This window comes from Juglans microcarpa x Juglans regia, chromosome 3D (genome assembly GCF_004785595.1).
Source record: "Juglans microcarpa x Juglans regia isolate MS1-56 chromosome 3D, Jm3101_v1.0, whole genome shotgun sequence".
In the NCBI taxonomy this organism is placed as follows: domain Eukaryota; kingdom Viridiplantae; phylum Streptophyta; class Magnoliopsida; order Fagales; family Juglandaceae; genus Juglans; species Juglans microcarpa x Juglans regia.
In genome coordinates this window covers 12,099,437-12,119,714 of record NC_054598.1, presented here as the reverse complement: position 1 = coordinate 12,119,714, position 20,278 = coordinate 12,099,437, and the positions used below count along the sequence as shown (strand labels likewise).

Sequence of the window (20,278 nt, the reverse complement as noted above, 5' to 3'; positions counted from 1 at the left end):
ATAGTCGAGATGCCCTTTCTGGTTAAATTTTAACTAGAAAAAAGCATAAGCTGATGATGGCAGCTCGTAAGTCAGACAGCTGAACTTTGTTCTTCTGTGTCTGGGGGTAGACCAGAGACTAGGTTCATAGTGAATTACAAGCACGAGTAGTACTATAGTTTGATCATCTTTAAATAATGCATCACCAAGGATTTTGCCTTGGCCTTCTGTCAAGATAAGTATTTGTACAAAAGGTTGGAGGGACTAATATTAGGACGAAGGAGCAAGGGAGAAGGGGAAAGGACAACAAAAGGCCTGACGAAAGATGCAAGAGCCACGTACCGCAGCATGGAACTTCCTAAACCAGTATTAAGGGCCCCAAGAAAACAAAAAATTAATTGAGAACTCCAGATTCCAGGTTACTGGAAATGCATTTTTTTTTTTTTTCATTTTTTTCTCAGATGTTCTCTCTTTAGAAACTTTCCTACATTATGGATTTTTCTAATGTCTACCTGCTTCTGACCCTGGATCATTGATGAGACTCCTGAATGACGGACCAAAAAAAAAAAAAAAAAAGGATTTACAGCTTCCATAAGAAAGGAAGAGGGTCATGGAAAACCGTGGTATGATGCATGTTTTTTCCCAGGGAATGCTCGACTGCCAACTACATTTTCCTCTGAACTACGAGCATTGAGCTCTTCACATACTTTGGCCCCTTTTTCAGACCACCACTTCGCTGCTTGTTCCTGTGTAAAATGTTTCCGGCTGTAGAAAAGATAATTGACTTTCAGCAAACAGAAATCCAGTACCAGTTAAAAAGAAGTAATCGAAAACGTTGCATGATTTGCTGTGCTAAACACACTATTTTTCAACTAGCTTACAAGTAGTGTTTTCTACTGCTACCTTAAAAAACAAACTGTTGGTCTCCTTCCTGTTCAACCCCACCCCCAAACAAAAAATAAAATGAAAATATTGATGAAAGAGGTCAATTAGAACTAAAATGAAGATACTGGGCACTATTAGACTACTTAATGCAGTGGGATTAGAGACTTGGTATTCTTCAGCATTGTGTGACTGTGTACAAAAACCACCATAACTGAGAATGTTGTATCAGAAGCTTCATCCTAAACATCAATTGTAAATTTTAGAGCAAGATGTGGCCTAATTGAGGATAAGCAGGATAACGACCAAGAACAATACATTTTCTGGGAAAAATGCTAACGTCCCCTATTGAATTGGAACCCCAAAAATGATTTTAAAAGTTCTGTTCAATGTTTGGTTCACAACGAGAATTATTAGTATTCAAAAAGTTAAAAAAAAAATTATGTAAATGTAACACCACCAAATGTTATTAATTAATTTTCCAAAATAATAATCTCAAATATTAAATTCTCTTGACAGTAGCTATCAAAAAAAAAAAAAAAAATCACCTTGACAGACTAGCGGGAAACAAGTTGTCCACACAAACAGCTCTATCTAAGGACACGAATACAAGTTATCTGGTTACCCAAATGAGAGAAAAAGGATGCAATATGTTCAAGCTCTTGAAAGTCTAAATCCACTTTCACTAAGACACTCGCATGCTCCAGTTTCAAATCAAGACATTCAAGTTTAGACTCACCACCAACCCATTTGATTATAGTAAGACCAACTATTGTCTTTCACCGTGGATTAAGGATGTAAAGCACAACATGAATGTGATGGCAAAGCTGTTGGGGGGGTTTCAAATGGCATGGTAGGCAAGAAATTGAGAGAGAGAGATAGGCTTCAATGGTATGGCTTGTGGTTATGATGACCAAATAACTCGTTGACAACTAGGAGAGGGAGGGAGGGCTCTACATGCGATTTCTTAAAAAATAAGAATTGAGGGGGAGGAGCTTTATACACTGTTGACCCTACCCCTGAATCTCATCCCATAACTAACATCAAATCAGCACAAGCACCTTCACAGTACTGCAAGCTATCCACACACTGAAAAACAAGTCCAATCTGCTCAGCAGCAATCTAAACAAAATCAAGGGAAACCAAAGACCTAACATGGGCTATGCCTATTCATTATTCATCGGTAAAATTTTTCATGACTTATAAAAAAAAAACATTGCAGAAAGCATACATGGATGATTGGTGGTAGATCCAAGACAATCGTTGTTGAGTGTAGGTCAGTAATGGCCAGAAACTTGTTGGGGGCAGGGGAAGAGAGAGAGAGAGAGAAGCTTTATGAAATCTGCTCCTTCCCTTTTCTTCCCCACCCGAATAGTGCATGTAAATTTGAAAAATGGTTTATGCTTCTAATGTGTAAGTCACTTTTCACCCATTTATTATTTTGTTGATTGGAAAATTGTTTTCTGTTGGCTGATAACTTTCAGCTGCAACAAAAAAAATGGTTGCAATAGTTAAAGTTCGTCGATTGAATCCCCAATTATTAAATGATTTGAGTTGGAACCGGTGCGGACCAATGGCAAGGCTGATATATCTCGTTGAATTGAAATATGCCACTTTGGAGTCCTATAATCTCAGGGAAGATATGCATTAATTTTTTTGTTAAGTAGGTCATATATGATTCTATTAACATTGAGTAAAGAAGGAAATATAGATACCTGAAGCGAACACGTTTCAGTTCAGTACCACCGCCTGGCAAGGAGGACAAAGTTATGTACACGCCTGGGTCACCAGGCACTACCCACTCTCCTTTTCCAGAAGGTGGCTTGGTTCCATTATGTAAAGTTCGGTTTGTCAGATTTTCATTTGACCCAGCCTCTGAAGTGATTCTGTTAGGTGGATGGTTCATGTTGGAGAGTTGGTTTAGAACATTGGAGGTGTTTCCAGCAATAGAGCCAGCACTAAATTTGGTCATAAATTCTTCGAGTGGTCTTTCTGCCGTTTCCTTCAACTGTTCGACAATTAAACCATCCATAACATCAGAGGATTACTAGTTAACGTTATAGTTGCATAACTTAACCCCCCCCCCCCAAAAAAAAAAAAAAAAAAATCAAACAAGAACAAGATAGAGAATGATAGGTATAAAATTTTAAGTAAAATTAAGCTGAATATTGCATTATTAATATATATTCCATGCCTCACCAAGGATATATTTCCAATCTATCAATTAGTGACCGTAAAGGTTTTTTTCCTTAATGTTGTGCACTTCATTTTAGTGCCTAGTGTCAGAATGTTGAAATTCATCAGCTGACAGATCGACTTATACTGTAAACCACTGGTCATACAGCCTAGAAAAATCAAACATGGAGTATGATTTAATCTTCGAACTTTAATAACACTACGTATGACATATTATACTTCAAGTGCTCTCTTGCAATAACTATTGGATCTCATATTTATCAATATATTCCTTTTATGACATTTGGCATGATGTCTATCTTCTTAAGCATGATGTCACTAAGAGAATTCACTAATTGATATTAATTTTATTCTCACAATCACTTTATGATTTCATGTTACTCTGGTATTCAAACACCCTTATCATAAATGCAATCAAGAATATATATCATAGAAATTTGACTGCACATGCTTAAATAGTGACAAAACAAATATAAGATATGGCATAGGATACGATGAAGAGTTGTGCATGAACTGGGGAATTGGCCCTGTCAATTGCATGCAAATTTATGTTGGTTCTTCTCCACATCAATACATCTGCTAATCTACCATTTGAACAACTCAACCATTTTAATCATCTTCTCCATGCTTGCCCACTACATAATATGTTCTATCTTGATTCAAAACTAGTACAATAAATTAATGACGTAACAATCTGTTCTACATATTGCTTCTAAACCTGATCTGATTTTTGTTTAAAGCTTGAAAGAGTTACAATGGAAAGATGTACTACAAATGTTTGTACTTCATAAGGTAATCCTGCTAACATGTCATCATATGGTGGCAATGGTCACACAAACTAAGATATTCACAATATATGGCACTGGTAGAATTTAACTTAATACCAACACATGCAAGAAATATAGTCATCCAGACCATGCACCTCATCTTTGTTTTGTGTTGGTATTATGATAACCACGATTGCTTCAATTAGTTATGGAGGAACATAATACATTCATAATATGAGCTATATGCCATGAAGGTGAGCTACAGAAATAGGCTGCCTCCCCAAGCCAATCAGAGTTTCTCCACTCCTAAATTGAACGTTTGAAAAATTGAACAAGCTTAAACTATTTTTGGATTCAGATTCAAAAAACTAGAGACTGTTTTAAATCAATAACAGAGCAAGTGAAAATCAAACTGTGTGATACTGAAAAAAGAAACAAACAACAAATCATGAACAGAATCGACACACAAAATTTTTACCTGAGCAGTAAGAGACTTGATAGCTTCTTTTGCAGATTTGTGTTTTTCAGCTTCATCTATTGCAATGGCAGTGACCTCCTTCAATTGCTGTGTTGTTTTTTCAAGTTCAGCTTCAAGGTGTTGGGTTTTGCTAGTAAGATCTTCCACCTAGTAAATATATTCATTCAATTACCATTTAGTATTATCCCATCACTTCAATAATTATGAAGTAAAGTACATAAACTGTACCAATTAAATAGTCATTCAAAAGTTTGATGCAACAAAACTCTGGGAATACAGGTCATTAGAGGCACTGCATAAAAGATGCAGATAGAACTCAGATACATCTCAAATTAATGTTGATGATATCTAGGTCATTTATACTGTTGATGATATATAGGCTTCCATATATTTCTAAGTGAGAAGACAATGACAGGAGTAGTTCCAAGCTTTTCCCCAAAGATATAAAAGCATTAGGAGATCCAACTACTCTTATCCATTAAATGCCACTTTATTTCTTTCATTTGAAGTTTGAAAGCTTAACCTTGAACCATCGCTCAACTTGTGGGTAGTTTTGCTTACCACTCTACTTCTACTTCCGACCACCTACTGCACTTAGTTCACAAGTTGTTATGCTATCCAGAAAATATAGTCATCTTACTCCAAAAGCGTGTGTGCATTGCCTTCTTACAAAGCATTTGCTGCCCTCTTTATGCGACAATGCATATATTACTTTTATTCATGGAGCATAAGAACTAAACCATCTCTCAGCTTGCTGGGGCGTGGGGATTTTCTTTTGCTTCAGCACCAATTTCTATCATTCTAACTTTTTCATAGAAAAATAAAGGGGAAAATGCACTTTCCATCCTTCAACTAACATATGTTTTATACTTGACACCCCAACCACTAAAATTGACATGTTGCACCCTCAAACTACTAAAAAGTTGTAATATGCACCTCCCTTGAGATCTAAATTTCAAGATTATGTCATGTCATCCGTTTTCACCTATCTTTCATTCATCTTAGTAGTTAGAATTGGACGATGGTACTATTTATTAGTTTTGATAGGTGGTGGTGCAATATGTCAATTTTGGTAGTTTAAGGTACAAAGTGTAAAATGCGTAAAATGTCTATTAGAGTACTTTTGCAAAAAATAGATTTTCACGAAAACCAAAACCAGGCATTTCAACTAACTACTGAATTTTGGTCAATGCAACTATAGCCATTTTATACTTATATGGTAATTGGAGTACCCTTCAGCTCAAGTTAGTCTGTTATTATTGAAGAAAACAAACCTCATAGGTTACAGGAACCTCCATAACTCCCTACACCAACTTTAGCATGCTTCATCTTCAACTTGTGCAACTTTAGAAAGTTTCACACGCTTCATCTTTACCATTGTGTGTGCACACATGTAGGGAACTTTGTATGTATGTCGTTAGTGAAGTAAATGGTCCTATCAATTTGTAACTTCACATTTTAAGATATATATGTTTCTTTTTCCAGGTTCTTGTCCTTACAAATACACAATGTAATGCCGTAATTTTTGTTGGGTTATGTGGAGCCTGGTTGTGAGCTGAGAAGACATCAAGCCGAGAGTTCGCTCAAGTCTTTGCTCAACATGGCGCTCGAGCAAAGTTCAGACAGAGAGTTTGCTCGAGGTGCACTCGATGGTTGGCTTGAGCGAAAGTTGAATAGAGTGTTCGCTCGATAGGCCACTCGAGCGAATACTGGATAGAGAGTTCGCTTGAGACGCGCTCGACACCCCGCTCGAGCAAATAATCCAGAAAATTGCCATTTTGGCACCGTGCTATATATATGTAATGTTTTATTTGTTGAAAAGCAGCAGATTGAAGCCAAAAAAGGAGAGGAACAGCATTTGAGCTTTCTTGAGAGAGAGAGAGAGAGAGAGAGAGAGAGAGAGTTGAGATTCTAAATATAGGGAAACTCTTGTAACTCAATGTGTGTTGTAAATCCCCTCTGAATAAAATCCCCTGCAGCTCCGTGGACATTGGCACGTTGCCAAACCACGTAAATTTTGTGTCGTGTGTGATTGATTCCTATGTTTCCACAATATTGTTTCACCGTCTTTCTCGTTATCGTTGTTAGTGGGTGTGGTTATTCCTCAATAACTTCCATAGAAATGGGGGAGCTTCTAACATGAGATGGCCTGATCTCACAACCATTAAACCAAAACACACACTTATAATATAGAAATTTCCATATATACAAAGAACCCAAACAATTCATGTTACTTGTACCCCATGATTTTCAAAAATAAGGCAAGTTAAGAGCCCTAACTGAACTTTGTTAAATGTAGCCCATCAAGGTTAGAAATATCAAATATCATAAAAAAAAATTCATAATTTGTTCTTAACTAATCACTAAAAAACTTAATTCACAAACAAGTTGCTGTAATAATTGCATGCGATGACACGTTTGTAACATTGAATTTTGAGGATGCAACTTTTTATTAAATACCATAGTCCTTCCCCAAATAAATAGTAATGACCACAAATATTTAACAAAGCTTCCTCTTGCTTAATCCAAATGACTCTTTGAAGGTTCTATTCGATATAGAAAACATAGAAGAAAGAAATGAAAACTTGGAATTTTATACTCGGTTAAGGTCAAAGAAACAGCAGCAAAGCTCTCTCTTATCTTGCATGTTTTGATTTCTCAGCTATCAGATGGAGCCTAATATTACAGAGAATATACTGGGGAAAGACTTGTACTAAAAATATTTGTACCCAGAACAGAAGATTGTTTTGATAAGGTTCCAGTCCAAGTAACTGAGACCTAGGAGTAAATTATACAGCTTGGTTAATTAAAATATTTATGGTTACTCAGAAATAAATGAGCTTGTAGGCCAGTGGGAAATTCTTTAGATCGTATAATTTTAAAGACTCAGAGGCAATTTTCAAAGCCTATGAGTACATGACAAGAAGACCTGTAGGCAGCAGTAAGATCTAGGTACCTCGGTGTTATTGAAATGGCTTAAAAATTGCCCCATACATAATATTCTCGGTTTGAATCTAACTTAAATGGATGGTCTGACAAGAACCATTTCATGAGAAAAATTCATTCTTCATCTACCAGTCCCACTTTCAGGCACAAATCTGCCATTAAGTTAGTATACTTTTCAACTGCTTTTAGCCCCAAAGAAGAAAGAAATGCTCCCAGAATGGTAAGGATAAGGAAATGAGGTCACAACATTATAATTCATGATAATAAAGAGAAAAACTTCTTTGGGCATGGAGCACATTTAAAGCCAGTACCTAACGTTTCAAGTAACAAACAAGGATTTCAGATCTCTGCATGCATGGGACTAGAAAAATAAATCATAGTTGCTAAAGCATTTTGAATGGGCTTACCTGGACCCTTAAATTTATGATTTCTTGACTTAAACCATCATTTCTATTCTTTGTATAGTCAAAGATTTCTTCAGAAAACCGTGCTGGGCTTGACTTTTCTGAAACAGGAGATGTTGATTGAGAAGGCATTCTAGAACCAGGAAGGGAAACCGATGACACTTTCTTTGGGTTTCTGAAAAGAGAATGTGATACTTTTGAAGAGAAAAAGCCACCAAACTGAAAATTTTCGCTCAGAGAGGGAAAGACACGCCTATTATGCAGTTCCACTTTCATGTCAGGCTTTGAATGCTTGCTTTCTGATTGAGTACCTGAGCCAAAAGATGACATTCTGGATAGAGTTGTCCGTAGGTTAAGACCACGACTCTCTTTGTCTGCCGTGTCATTCAATTTATGATGAATATTTGCACTTTTGGCTTTAGGAATTCGCAGAATAGGTCCAAATTCCATGGCCTTCTTCAGTTTTGCATAACAAACATCACACACCCGATATGGCTTGTTCATATTTGGAGCTAAAGAAGCTTTAAGAGATTTCCTGCTACTGCAAGCTTTGCAAAAGACTAACCCACAATTGTAACAATTGTGACGTTTTCTTCTGAAACCAAAAGGATTATGGCAACCGGAGCACACAGAATGGTCGGCACTAGATACCCATTCATGAAGGCAAACAACAGCTGTAAAGTTTGAACCACACACTACATTCTTTACTTGCTTATCTTTTAAAAAACTGACAAGGGTAGGTGTATTTCTGTGATCATAGTCACCATGGCCTAATTGCCCATTTGAACCCTTTCCCCAACTATAAACCTCTGTTTTGGAAGTCAGAACTGCAACATGATATGAACCACAGGCAATCTCATCTATGGAACTGTCAGCAATTTTACCTCCTACACGACCGGGAACTTTTCCATCAGATACAGGACGACCCAGCTGTCCATATGCAGTACTACCCATTGTGTATACTTGTCCTGAGGTTGTCAGAACAACTGTGAGATTATGACCACAGGCTACTTGATGAATATTTTCGTTAACTAATGTGGCTACACACTCAGGAAGTAGTCTAGGTTCTATATCACCATGTCCAAGTCGACCTTTATCTCCATCCCCCCAGGTGAACAGCATTCCCCATGAAGAGTGACCAGAAGGTCCAGAAACGGATGACTCATTCTTCACATCAACAACAGCAGCAGTGTGCCAAACACCACAAGCAACCCTCATTGTCCGCTGTCCTTTCAAGGATTCCACTTCCCGAGGAATACTTGTACTACTATGATCTCCATGGCCAAGGGCACCAAAAGATCCATCCCCAAATGTAAACAGCTGGCCAGCTGATGTCACAATAGCTGTGTGCCAAGGTCCACAAGAGACGTTTGATACATGTATACCCTCCATGAAACCACCTACTTTTTTAGGAATCCAATGACTAGCTTCACTTCCATGCCCAAGCAGACCAGAGTTGTGAGTACCATCACCCCACGTATAAAGATCCCCAGAAAATGTAACAGCACAAGTGTGATATTCTCCACATGCCACTGATTCAACGTTCATGCCACTAAGAGTGTCAATGAGCTTTGGGTGGGAAAAATCTGCTTCTACACCATGCCCCAGCCTGCCCCCCGACTCCTCCCCCCAACTAAAGATCTCCCCTTGTCTTGTGACTAGGATAGCATGTCTGCCACCACAAGCAATATTATGAACATCTAGAGGTACTTTTGAATCCAATGCCTTGGGGACAAGGGCATCTATCATGAAACTATGTGAACTCTGAACCCTATGCATACCACCACCCAGCATTCCGTTACCAATACCTTCCCCCCAAATGAAAACATCACCCAAGGCACCAAAATCATCATGACCAGACCCATGGCTCGATGAGCTCACGGCACTAGATAAACTAACTCGAGATGCCTCTACTGCTACTAAACTTTGAGCATTTGAGTTCTCTACAGCTGCAGATGATAACGTGGAATTTGAAACTGATTCCTTTGTGGCTGCAGTATAGGATATTATGTCACAGAATGCCTTTCCCAATCTAGTCAGTGGAAGATTCTCTAAAGGAATCCCTTCATTATCCCCTGGATCCTGTCATAATTTAAAAATATCCATGGAAAAAATAAACCGTGAATGCTAAATTGGTTACCAGAACTTTTATTAAACTGAAGAAAACAGCAAAAAGCAAAAAGCAAAAACAAAATACTAAAAAACAAAAACAAAAAGTGCTACTGACAAATGGTGCGATAGATGGAGAATTTCTTCGTATACGAGAATGATGACTATCTGATGATGCACTGTCACATCTTGATTCGCCTCTCCATTTCTGGTAGTTACCTCGGGTAATCAATGCCTTGAGACCAACAAACCAAACTTCAGCTTCTTCCTTGTCTTTACAAATCTGTCCATCAGTTGAATGGGTGAAACAAATAGACAAATGAACTTGAGAAACTAAATTCATTACAAAACAACTGTAATGAAACTGTAATGAAACAAACTTTGTTTAGTGATTTCCATGTTTCCTTGTCATTGTTCAGCTAATCAAAATCCCACAAAAGAAAAAATAGACCATGGAGACACACTCACCAAATCCAAGGACCTGTCATTACATATAAGTGAAAATGATTGGTATTCCTTCTCAGGACGAGGATACCGCCGAAATATTGCCTGAAAATAAATCCATTATCATATTTATCTAAGTTTTGAGACTTGAGGATGAGAAAATGATAGAATGGAATGACCATATTATTATTTTTTAATAGGTATGACTATATAGTATAAGAAAAGAAAACTAGAAACAAAAGCAATATATACAAGGATTCTAACCAAGCCTTTAGAAATTTTAACTGTCAATATATATACTCAGTAAAACATTCATTTGAACTCATGCATAGTTGACGTGAACACTTTATCACAGATCTGACAAAAATCACTTGAATAACCTTGAGAGGCTATATCCTAGTCATTTTTTTTTTTTTTTTTACAAGTAAGAAAGAATTTTATTCATCGAATGAAATGGGCGCAGCCCACGCATATAGGAAGTATACAAAAGAAAACACCTAATTACATCCTAGTCATTTTCTAGGAAAGAAAGAACAATGATACAAACTTACGGTGCGTTGTCCAGGAATAATCCTTGAAACATGACTTAGTTTAAGTTGTTTCTCTTCTTTTCCAGAGTACCATATCAGTATAGACTCATCCTGAAACAAACCACAATCACCTGAGTAATACAGAGAGATGAAAGAATGTTTTCCCATTCATTATTTTTTTTATTAGTGGAAAAGTAGGCACAGCCCAAGTACACAGGTGTTCCATTCATTATCTATGTTCATATAGGAAAATCTAGTACATTAAGAACCTAAAAATCAGATGTTTGAAATGCCTGAGATCTATAACTAGCTCAAACCAAAAAGAAGAGACGGGTCATACTTTGGACATCTAGCACCAAAAGTTCAGGAAACCTTTAGTCATGATGAAACCTTAACTAGTAATTTTGATTATTAAAGTGAGGTCTCAGTTAGAGTTCTCCATTCTATAGGACTGACCATTTCACTTAGAGTGCTAATGGCCTACACTGAGCGACGTGGTCACAACTTTTGCTAGGTGTCAGCAAGACTAGGTATTGGCTGAGAACCAAGAATGCAGTGCCTTTAATGTATGAAATTTCATTTTCAACTTCACAAATAAAAGGGACAGGATAGAACATGAAATGAGTATCAGTTTCTTGCTACATTGGTTATCTGGTTTAGATTTGTTAGACATAGATTTTTTCACACAGTTTAAGCTATATATCAGTGGATTTATATACACATGACAAGATGCAAAGTATTATTGGTTACCAAAGCAAATCCCTTTGTGCTCAAAGTTTCCTACTTTCTTGGGTAACTGAACCTCTAAATTTCTTTGGGAACAAAAACTAAACCGTGACATTTACTCTATTTCATAGAATTTTCCTCGATATCATTTTGTGCCAAGTGTTAGCATTATAAGGTTTTTCATAACTTGATTTCCGTACTAAGCCCTTATTGAGGTTTTGGTAAACACGTTTGTTGGATGGGATAGTTTCAAACGCAGGAGATGAATTCAGAAAACAAACAATGCCAAGTAACTTACATTAGAAAGCCGGAATGGGCAGAACTTTGGCTTCCCTCTGCGTCCATACTTTAGTAGATGTGCACCTTTTTTAAGTGCTGCAATGGCCTGGATTTAAAAAAATAAAATAAAAGTCACACTACAGGAGCTATAGCTGCTTTTATAATGGAACATAATTCTGGGACAATTTTGTTTGATAAGTTTGTAATAAATTGTTTTTATAATTCTGTGACGACTAAAACAAACTGCAAGTGGAAAATAATCACTTCATTACTGAACACCTATTTAGACAGGAATGTTTCTCATCATCTACTTCAGTTTCCTCAGCACAGCACCTTAAACAAACATACTATCAAAAGGATTATTAATAAATCAAAATATCGCAAATGAAGGACACAAAAAGTTCTCACTGCCCTACTGATTGATCTGTGATTAAAAAAAAAAAAATTAGAAAAACAAACAGAGGCTACAATTGAATGATCAAATATGACAGTTTGACATTCTACATTTGATTATTTGATATGTCAAGAATAAGAGTGTATAAACAACATCGAGAGGACTCATGTTTGAAATGTACAGAGCACAAGATATATGATATCAAACTACTGACAGCAAATGAATTACTATTAAGCTTTTGACAGATTCCTTCTAAAACAACAACAATTTTCCAAAGCAGCCAATTTTCATGAATCCTTATTAAACTAAAGCCTAAGTCGAAAACCAAGAATTAAACCTGCTCGACGTCCTTTTCGGCGAGACCACCTCTCTGTGTATCAGCCATTCAAGTTGCAATACCAGCTGCAGTCGAGTTACAGACCCAACGCCCATTTCAACAACAGCCCCAAATATATCGAACACGATATGTCGCCTCGCAACTTCCGCCCATGTACAAGTATTGCCCTGAAGAGGATACTAACGTTCTGTGCCAAGATTGTGGAAGAGAGAACAACTCCCTCATTTATCCCACAACCAAAAGTTGGCCTTAAAAACAGAAATCGCAGCTCGCGAAGTCTGCCTAAAGACTTAAAAATCCACAATAGCCACGAAATCAAACCTCAATTCAGAGCCTCTATGATCAATCTAAGCTCTGAAACGGCCCAAGACGCTTTCCAGAACGCCAAAGAAACCCTACAGACTCAGAGACACCTTCGAATTTTTTAAACTACTAGATTTTTGCACGTTTGCGATATGAAAACGCTAAATTAAACGCAGAGGAGCTCGAATTAGAGCAATGGCGATTGAGGTTAGCTAGAGCGCGAGAAATTCGGATAAATTTGCGAAAACGTTAACAATTTGCTAAGAATATCGGGTCGCCGAGTTCCTTAAAGAAAATGTAGAACTCAGCGCCTTGATTCGGAGAGATTACGGTGTCGCGAAGGTCATCCAATGTCCACGATTTTGAAAAATTATACGTGATCTTCAAAGCGAATTCGCAGAGCTCCGAGGATTGTTAACGTGCGCCTCTCGCTCCGTCTTTCTCTGGCGCGCGCGCGCGCTCCCTCTCTCTCTCTCTCTCTCTCTCTCTCTCGCAAACAAAGTTGTCTGATTCTTTCAATTTTGTTTATTTAAATTTAATATCCCCAGATGATTTAGCGCTCTCTCTCTCTCTCTCTCTCTCCCCCAATCCCAAGTTTGTATTGTACTGGTTGATGCCACGTCAGCAATTAAAATCTTGGGGATGTAGACGGTTGGTTTTGTCCGTAACTGGGCTTGGGTGTCAAATCAGTTCAATTTTAACTTATTTTAACATGTAATTATCAAATAATAATATATATCTAAGATTAGAAAGAAAACAGAAACACATAACAAAATTAATGTTTCCCAAACCAAAAATAAATAAATGAGTATATTCGATAATTTAATGGTGGGAAAATGACTCGATTAGACGAAAATTCAATCAATTTTCATGAATTAAAGGCATATATAGCGGAAAGACAGACATTCATGTCTAAATTTGGTAAGTCCGTAGTTGACCGAAGACAAGGTCAGTTGGATAGTAAATATAGAAATCTAAATTCAGTAGTACAAAAATACCCTTGCAATGCTGCATGCACTACCATTATGATATAAGAGAAGTGTTGAGATCAGTAGTAAATATAGATGAGGTAAGTAGCTAATTTTAAGCTGCACTAATTGTTGGAAAATTACGAGGATATTTTTATACAACACTTTAGAAATATATAGTAAGTACACGCATCATATGTCTAAATTAGTTAGGAATCTTTCTACGAAGTTGAGATCAGTTTATCTCTAAATCCATTAACGTTATCCTTTTGTGCTGATTAAAGAGGAGCTCCTCCCTCCATTTTCTCTTCCCCTTCTCTCCCAATCCTTTCCAATCATTGTCTCTAGCTAACTTGCAAGAGGTCGAGCTTTTCTTTTTTAGACACCAAAAGATCATTAGCACAATATATATATACCATCGATCTCATCGGCAGTCAATCTTTAGGATGTACTCAAATTAAGGGTGTGGCCGCCAATATGCCAACGTTTGTATCCTGTGCATTGTGAATCCTTTCGAAACACCATGAACACAACATGACCTCTAGCTCCCTTCCCTCAAATCTTTCAAATCGGCGACCATCCCTGCCCATGTACATGTGAGTCCCACGTGCTGGTAAATTATATGATATTTAATGATATTCTTATCTTTTTTGAATAATATGGCTTTGGAGATAGTTGAAATAAAAATAACATTCGAAATGCCCGGTTGATATTATGGACCACAATAAATTGTCCTTAATTTATGGCAATCATCTCCTAATTGGCTAGATCATCAAGGAATATTAGGCATGCTGCATGGGGCTTCTAGCTTCTTTTTCCTCACATTGTCATGTTAACTTATATGGTGGTGTTTTTGACATTTTGTTTGGAGTAGTACTTCATCATCTTCTAATTGTATTCCTAATTAACTTTTAATTTATTTATGATTAAAATAAAAAGAAAGAAAAAAAAAAAAAAAAAGGAATCTCTATGGTTTTCTTTAATTGTTTGTTTAGTTGCAGTAGTGGCAACAAGATCAAAAGCGGAAAATGCAAATCCTGAACTGATCGAGGATAGAGAGAATAGAGATTAAATGAACTCTCTTAATGACTAATATTGCAACAGACCATGATATTGAGATACTTAGCATGATCTTTAAGTTTCGAAGTTTTAAAGTAGAGCTAGATAGGACAGAAAGACCGCGCGCACTTCAATAAATATAATCATCATCGAAGGCCATGAAATTGCTGCTCCTCTTTGCTGATCTACCTTCTCTATCAGCCTGCAATTACGTACGTACGATGTATTAATCATGGACGTCCAAATGTTCACAAAGAAACGCATAATTAATAATACAAGAAAAAATAATAATAATAATATTGCAGATCAGAAGCAAACAAATAAAAAAAAAGGATATAAATTAATGTTTTTGGCTGATCAATAGCATCATGTTCATTTGAGTGGATTACAAATTATAGCAAGACAAGCTAATTAGCTCAAAATTCACTTAACTATAATTTGCATGTACAAGAGTAAATATATACTCTTCGTACCCTCAAATTATCAACGTTTTTCGCTTAATTTGTATCCGAAACCATCAAAATTGATAAACCTTTCTCTCAAATTACAAAAATTGATACTTTGCACCCTCCATTGCAAAAGTATTAATTATACTTTTGACTTTTTTTATAACAGTAATAAATTTTACAACAAATAGTGTGCTTACGTAGCGGTTTATAACCAACGTAAGCACTCTGGCGAGAAATCTAAAATCCAAATAGTTGATGAAAATGTAAATTTAAAGAGTTTGGCTAGGTGACTAATTAAGATGATAGACATCATCTTGAGTTTAAATTTTGTGAGTTATTGAATGTAAAATAGTTTGAGTCTGTTTGGAGTTTGTAAGGCTACATCTGATTGCAAGACTCAACTAAGCTCAGTCTAATTTTAAACTGAGTCTAACATTCAAACACCCAACTCTTAAATTATTAAACTCATCTCGACTCAAAACCTCCTTACACGTGGGATCTACAACCTTTTTCAATTTTTTATAAAAAGTATTAAACTCATCTTAACATCCAAACACATTTTAAATTCAGTTTAGATAGCCATACATAACTCTCTATACTACTCAACTCACTACTATTTATAAAAAACTAAACTCTCAACATTCAAACGCAGTCGTGTTTTAGATAAGTCAAAACAAGTAATTATGAGCCTTAGTGCGTGTTTGGAATTGCGGTGGAAAACATAGTTCTATTATTAAAAAATTATTTATTATTTGGTAACTATATGTTTAAAACACTTTCGAAACAAATTAAAAAGTACTTTTTGAGATAGAATGGCGATCATCTATTTTTTTTTAAAAAAATTATGATCATATCTTTAAAAATTTGAAAGTTGCATTTATCTGAAAGTTGTATGGGTATTTTCACATATTGATAGTCTTTTTAAAATTTGAACTACATTTGGGATTATCCAGAAAAGAAAATGATGTTTTTCTTCAAACGTATTTTTTAACTTATTTGAGATTAAAAAATATTTTAATATGTAACACCTAAACAATCTAATTTTTACATTAAAGAGCTTTTAAGGTTATTTAGGTACTTTTTAAAAATCTTAACACAACCCCAAACAGGCCCTTAAGGTTCTTATCTTATTCATTGAAGACTTTGAATTTGAAATGGTTACAAGTCTGTGGAGAAAGTTTCTTGTTGTCAACAAACTATGAGCAAAACCGTCGCGACAAATTCAATCCATGAGCAGAATTTTACTAGGATTTGAAAACTGCTTCCAAAAATATATTTAAACTATCCTACTAATTAGGAACAGTAGAGATTCAATTCTGGAGATTTTGGAGAGCACTTCTCAATGCTTATTTTGGTAGATCTTTGGAAGTTTTACCTGTACAGGTGTATTTAGATAATTTCAGTTGAGATTAAGATTTTCTATTCATCCAACATGTGAGATTTGAGTCTTCAATTTACTCTATGCAAGTAGCTATATAATATAAATATATAATATGGTAATTGCAAATGTTCTAGGTAGCCTTAAACCCACCTTAATTTCTCAAATTAGGTTAGCCCTTAATACATTAATTAAAAAGATGTAGCCTAAATTAAATAACAAGAAGCCATGCATGCATAGTACTGATCAATAATTAATTAATTTGTGATCGACGACATATATATAATATGTACCTTGCTTATAAGCCTTTCAAAGGCTTCAGGTCCATGCTCTTCAATATATCGCTCAGCAGCAGTAAGAACATCATCTTGCTTTTTGAAGATGTTGTTACGTGGGACATACCACATTTGAACATGAGTTTGTGGATTCATATAGAATGGTCTAATGAAGTTCCGATAAACATATGCTGCCCCATTGAAGTGCGGCAGGACCAACCAGCATGACACAATAAGCTTAGCATAAGGCCAAATGGGGAGCCTGAAATTTTAACATGAAATACTTTTACTTACTGAATTTTAAAATTAATATGTTTACATTAATTAAGCCGGATCTGGGATCGAAGCTGCTTACAATTCAAGGACTTTGGCGAATGTAAGCTCAAAGATTGTGAGCATAGAGTAGAGAACCCAATATGTAAGCCATTGCTGATCATCGGTTGGAGACTTGGTCTCTATAGCCTTGATGGAAGCATACCTATCCAGAGCGTACAACACCAAAGAAAAGAACAAATTAATGGAGATGATGGAGTACTCACTCCTAAGTTTTACATATAATATATATATATATATATATATGCTGTCCATACTTACAGTGGATAAACAAGAGTGACCAGAGGCCTGCAACGCAAAATAAAAATGAACCCCAAGTGAGGAAATTAAGAAGAGGAAACAAAAAGAAAAGTAGAAAGCACTTGTGTACAAGTACTGATTTAGATACTGAAGAGACATACAATGCTAGAACATCAAAGTTCTTGACCACCACTTGAAGAAAATTCCCGGAACTCATCTTTCTTGCCACTGCTATTTCTGTTTCCCGACCTCTGTTGTTTAGTCTTTACAGAGAGACAGCATAGAAAGATTAAAAAAAAAAAAGCAGCAGCTCGAAAGGGTACTGATAGAAAGAAATTGGTAAAGGGTCATTGATGGGAACTGATTTTCCGGGGGAATCCAATGGTGCACGAGGACAGAGGCACCGAATTTTGAAAAAAAGAAGACAGTGCAAGCGTCCCCTGTCCTTTGACTTTTTGGCAAATGCAGTCTCGACTTTTTTGGTTTTTTCGGTGTCTTTCTTATTCTTTTCTCTGAAGTTATTTTCTCCCAAATGAGTGGCCCAAATAAGGTGTAATAAGCTGAAGACAGCACAACTGAGCCAGGCCCATGCATGGTTGATATTTGGATTAAGTCGATCTAATTTATTTTGTCGGGTTGTGAGTACATTATGTTGACAGATCAATCAAACGTACGGTGCTGTGCTCTTTATGAGACAGGCAATGCCGTTCAATCATCCCGTTCCAATTTTTATTTATTTATTTATTTTAATTTTTTTTACATAATGATAAAAAAATATTATTTATTTACAACATTTTTTAACATTTTTAAATATTTAAAAAAGTTCATAATATTATTAAACAATATTTTTTTAATCATTATGTAAAAGAAAACAAAGAAATAAAAAATATTTTTGAAACGGGACAAATGAACGGAATTTTCAATAGGATTCTTATCATTTTCCTTATGAGACAGGCCAGGCCATGAGGTAGCAAATTCAAAAGTAATTGATTTTTTTTTTTTTTTTTTTAAGAAGATCTTGCTCAACCATCCTCTCGAGTTTATGAGATAAACATCGTTTTCTAGTGTCACCCTTTCTAGATTATAATATTATGAGCGCAGAGTAGGGTACGCATTAGTGCTTGAGAACCAGAAGCCAGAACCCCAATTAATTATGCATGCGACTGTACGTAGAAATAGAGCAACTCTGCAAAAGGTCCATTTTCCTTTTGCTTTTTTAGACTCGTGAGAAAGAACAAGCTGTAGGGTCCATCACATTGATCTTTAGTTTAACAGTAGTGTAAATCTAGAAATAGATCAAAGTACTTAACTATTGCATGGTAGTGCTTCGCAAAAGACGTGATTGTGAAAGCTAAATTAATGCTTAGGTCCATCATGTTCTGACATTCTTTACAACATACTAATGATCAAGTTACTATTTTCGTGGAGTAAAGTGAAATCGATCGTATGGATGTAAATCAGAGGAAGGCCGGTATATTTTTTTTTATACATCTGGAAAGGGGATTTTCAAACTCCAAACCATCATTTTAAAAAGATAAGTTATGCCAATTTCTTTACGAGTAACTGATTAGATCGTAAGTACTATATATATTGAATTAGACGTGTATGGTTTGGCTTATATCTTGTTAAAAATTTATTAAAAACGTCATAATGAAAAATGAATAGATAAGAGACTGGAAGATAATTAATGAAAAAGTCAACTTATTTTTTCGCTTAAAACAATCATGTCCATTCATTTTTCAAGCAGCATATATCCAGATCTTCATGCATTTCCATTTTTCAATTTTCAGTGATCTTGTCCATGCATCATGTTTTTCTGCGATAAAAGTTGCAAAATTAACGGTTGATTTAGAAAGCTTGTATCACTACAAGAGATTGTATTTTTTTAGACAAAAAATTATCTCAAAAAACATAATTTTCGTCCCAAATTATATTTGGAGATGAAAAAATTTCGTCTTAAATTTATCTCGAAAAGACCGTCTCAAAAAGTTTTTAGAGATGGAAATCAAATTTCGTCTCAAAAAATTATTTTTAGAGACGAAATTGGGTGGATCCAGTCGAAACCGTTCGAACAGATAATTTTGTTATAGACGAATCGATTTCATCTCAATATATTGTTCGAATAGAATATTTCTCCATCCGAACCTATAAGTTCATTTGAACAATATGAAGTATTCATTCGAACTAATGTCATATTTGATCATGTTTGAACGAACGGAGTGTTCGAACAGATTTTATGCGTTCGAACTAATAAATTTTTCAAACGACTTGTGTTCGAACATAAATTATGTATGTTTGAACATAAATTTTATTTTTGAAAATTATATCTGTTCGAACGAGGTTTTGCATATAAATGTTGTTCGAACAAATAATTTATTGTTCGAACGTCCGTATTTCTCTTTTGTCGTTCGAATATGTTAGTTTTTGTTCAAATGGGTCTGTTTTGGTTTGAATGTAATTACAAATAGTAATTTACCGTTCGAACTGTATTAATCATACAGATCAGAATTTAATTAAAAATATCCTACTAATATTACACAATTTGTAATTCAAACATTAATCGTTCAAATGTTTTGGAACATCATAATATAAATGCAATGAAAGAAAAGATAAATTTGAAGACTATGGTGGTGGGATAGATTTTTGAGACATCTTTGACTAGAATTGTTCAAATATTTTTTGGTTATTCAACTGCATTATCTCTTCTAATCTCGCCTCCAAATCTGCTGCTTGATCTAATTGGGTCAACAACTCTTTTTCTTTAGACCTCAATCGTTCTATCTCAAGTGCTACTTTCTCCAA

At 35.6% G+C, this 20,278-nt stretch overlaps 2 protein-coding genes across 2 annotated transcripts; both read right to left on the bottom strand.

Moving 5' to 3' along the window:
* Positions 1 to 300: 300 nt before the first annotated feature.
* Positions 301 to 13,267, bottom strand: LOC121256613 (PH, RCC1 and FYVE domains-containing protein 1-like). The gene is made up of 9 exons (XM_041157454.1): positions 12,472 to 13,267; positions 11,760 to 11,846; positions 10,757 to 10,846; positions 10,230 to 10,310; positions 9,880 to 10,044; positions 7,656 to 9,734; positions 4,303 to 4,449; positions 2,577 to 2,869; positions 301 to 744 (listed from the first exon to the last, which is right to left on the bottom strand). The coding sequence occupies exons 1-9, from the start codon at positions 12,517 to 12,519 to the stop codon at positions 588 to 590; spliced, it is 3,147 nt and encodes a 1,048-aa protein (XP_041013388.1). The 5' UTR covers positions 12,520 to 13,267; the 3' UTR covers positions 301 to 587.
* Positions 13,268 to 14,824: 1,557 nt separating this feature from the next.
* On the bottom strand, positions 14,825 to 17,860 carry LOC121255761 (HVA22-like protein c). The gene is made up of 5 exons (XM_041156256.1): positions 17,638 to 17,860; positions 17,498 to 17,524; positions 17,259 to 17,381; positions 16,922 to 17,165; positions 14,825 to 15,003 (listed from the first exon to the last, which is right to left on the bottom strand). Exons 1-5 carry the CDS (start codon positions 17,691 to 17,693, stop codon positions 14,932 to 14,934), a joined length of 522 nt encoding a protein of 173 aa, XP_041012190.1. The 5' UTR covers positions 17,694 to 17,860; the 3' UTR covers positions 14,825 to 14,931.
* Between the last annotated feature and the right edge of the window lie 2,418 nt (positions 17,861 to 20,278).

Excerpts from the sequence above, each read along its gene's own strand:
- LOC121256613 (XM_041157454.1), bottom strand. The coding sequence starts at position 12,519 with ATGGCTGATACACAGAGAGGTGGTCTCGCCGAAAAGGACGTCGAGCAG. Across the intron at positions 10,847-11,759 it reads GCCCATTCCGGCTTTCTAAT|GATGAGTCTATACTGATATG; the intron begins GTAAGTTACTTG and ends GGTTTGTTTCAG. Across the intron at positions 10,045-10,229 it reads ATGACAGGTCCTTGGATTTG|ATTTGTAAAGACAAGGAAGA; the intron begins GTGAGTGTGTCT and ends ACTGATGGACAG.
- LOC121255761 (XM_041156256.1), bottom strand. The coding sequence starts at position 17,693 with ATGAGTTCCGGGAATTTTCTTCAAGTGGTGGTCAAGAACTTTGATGTT. Across the intron at positions 17,166-17,258 it reads TTCGCCAAAGTCCTTGAATT|GCTCCCCATTTGGCCTTATG; the intron begins GTAAGCAGCTTC and ends TTAAAATTTCAG. Across the intron at positions 15,004-16,921 it reads TTGAAAGGCTTATAAGCAAG|GCTGATAGAGAAGGTAGATC; the intron begins GTACATATTATA and ends ACGTAATTGCAG.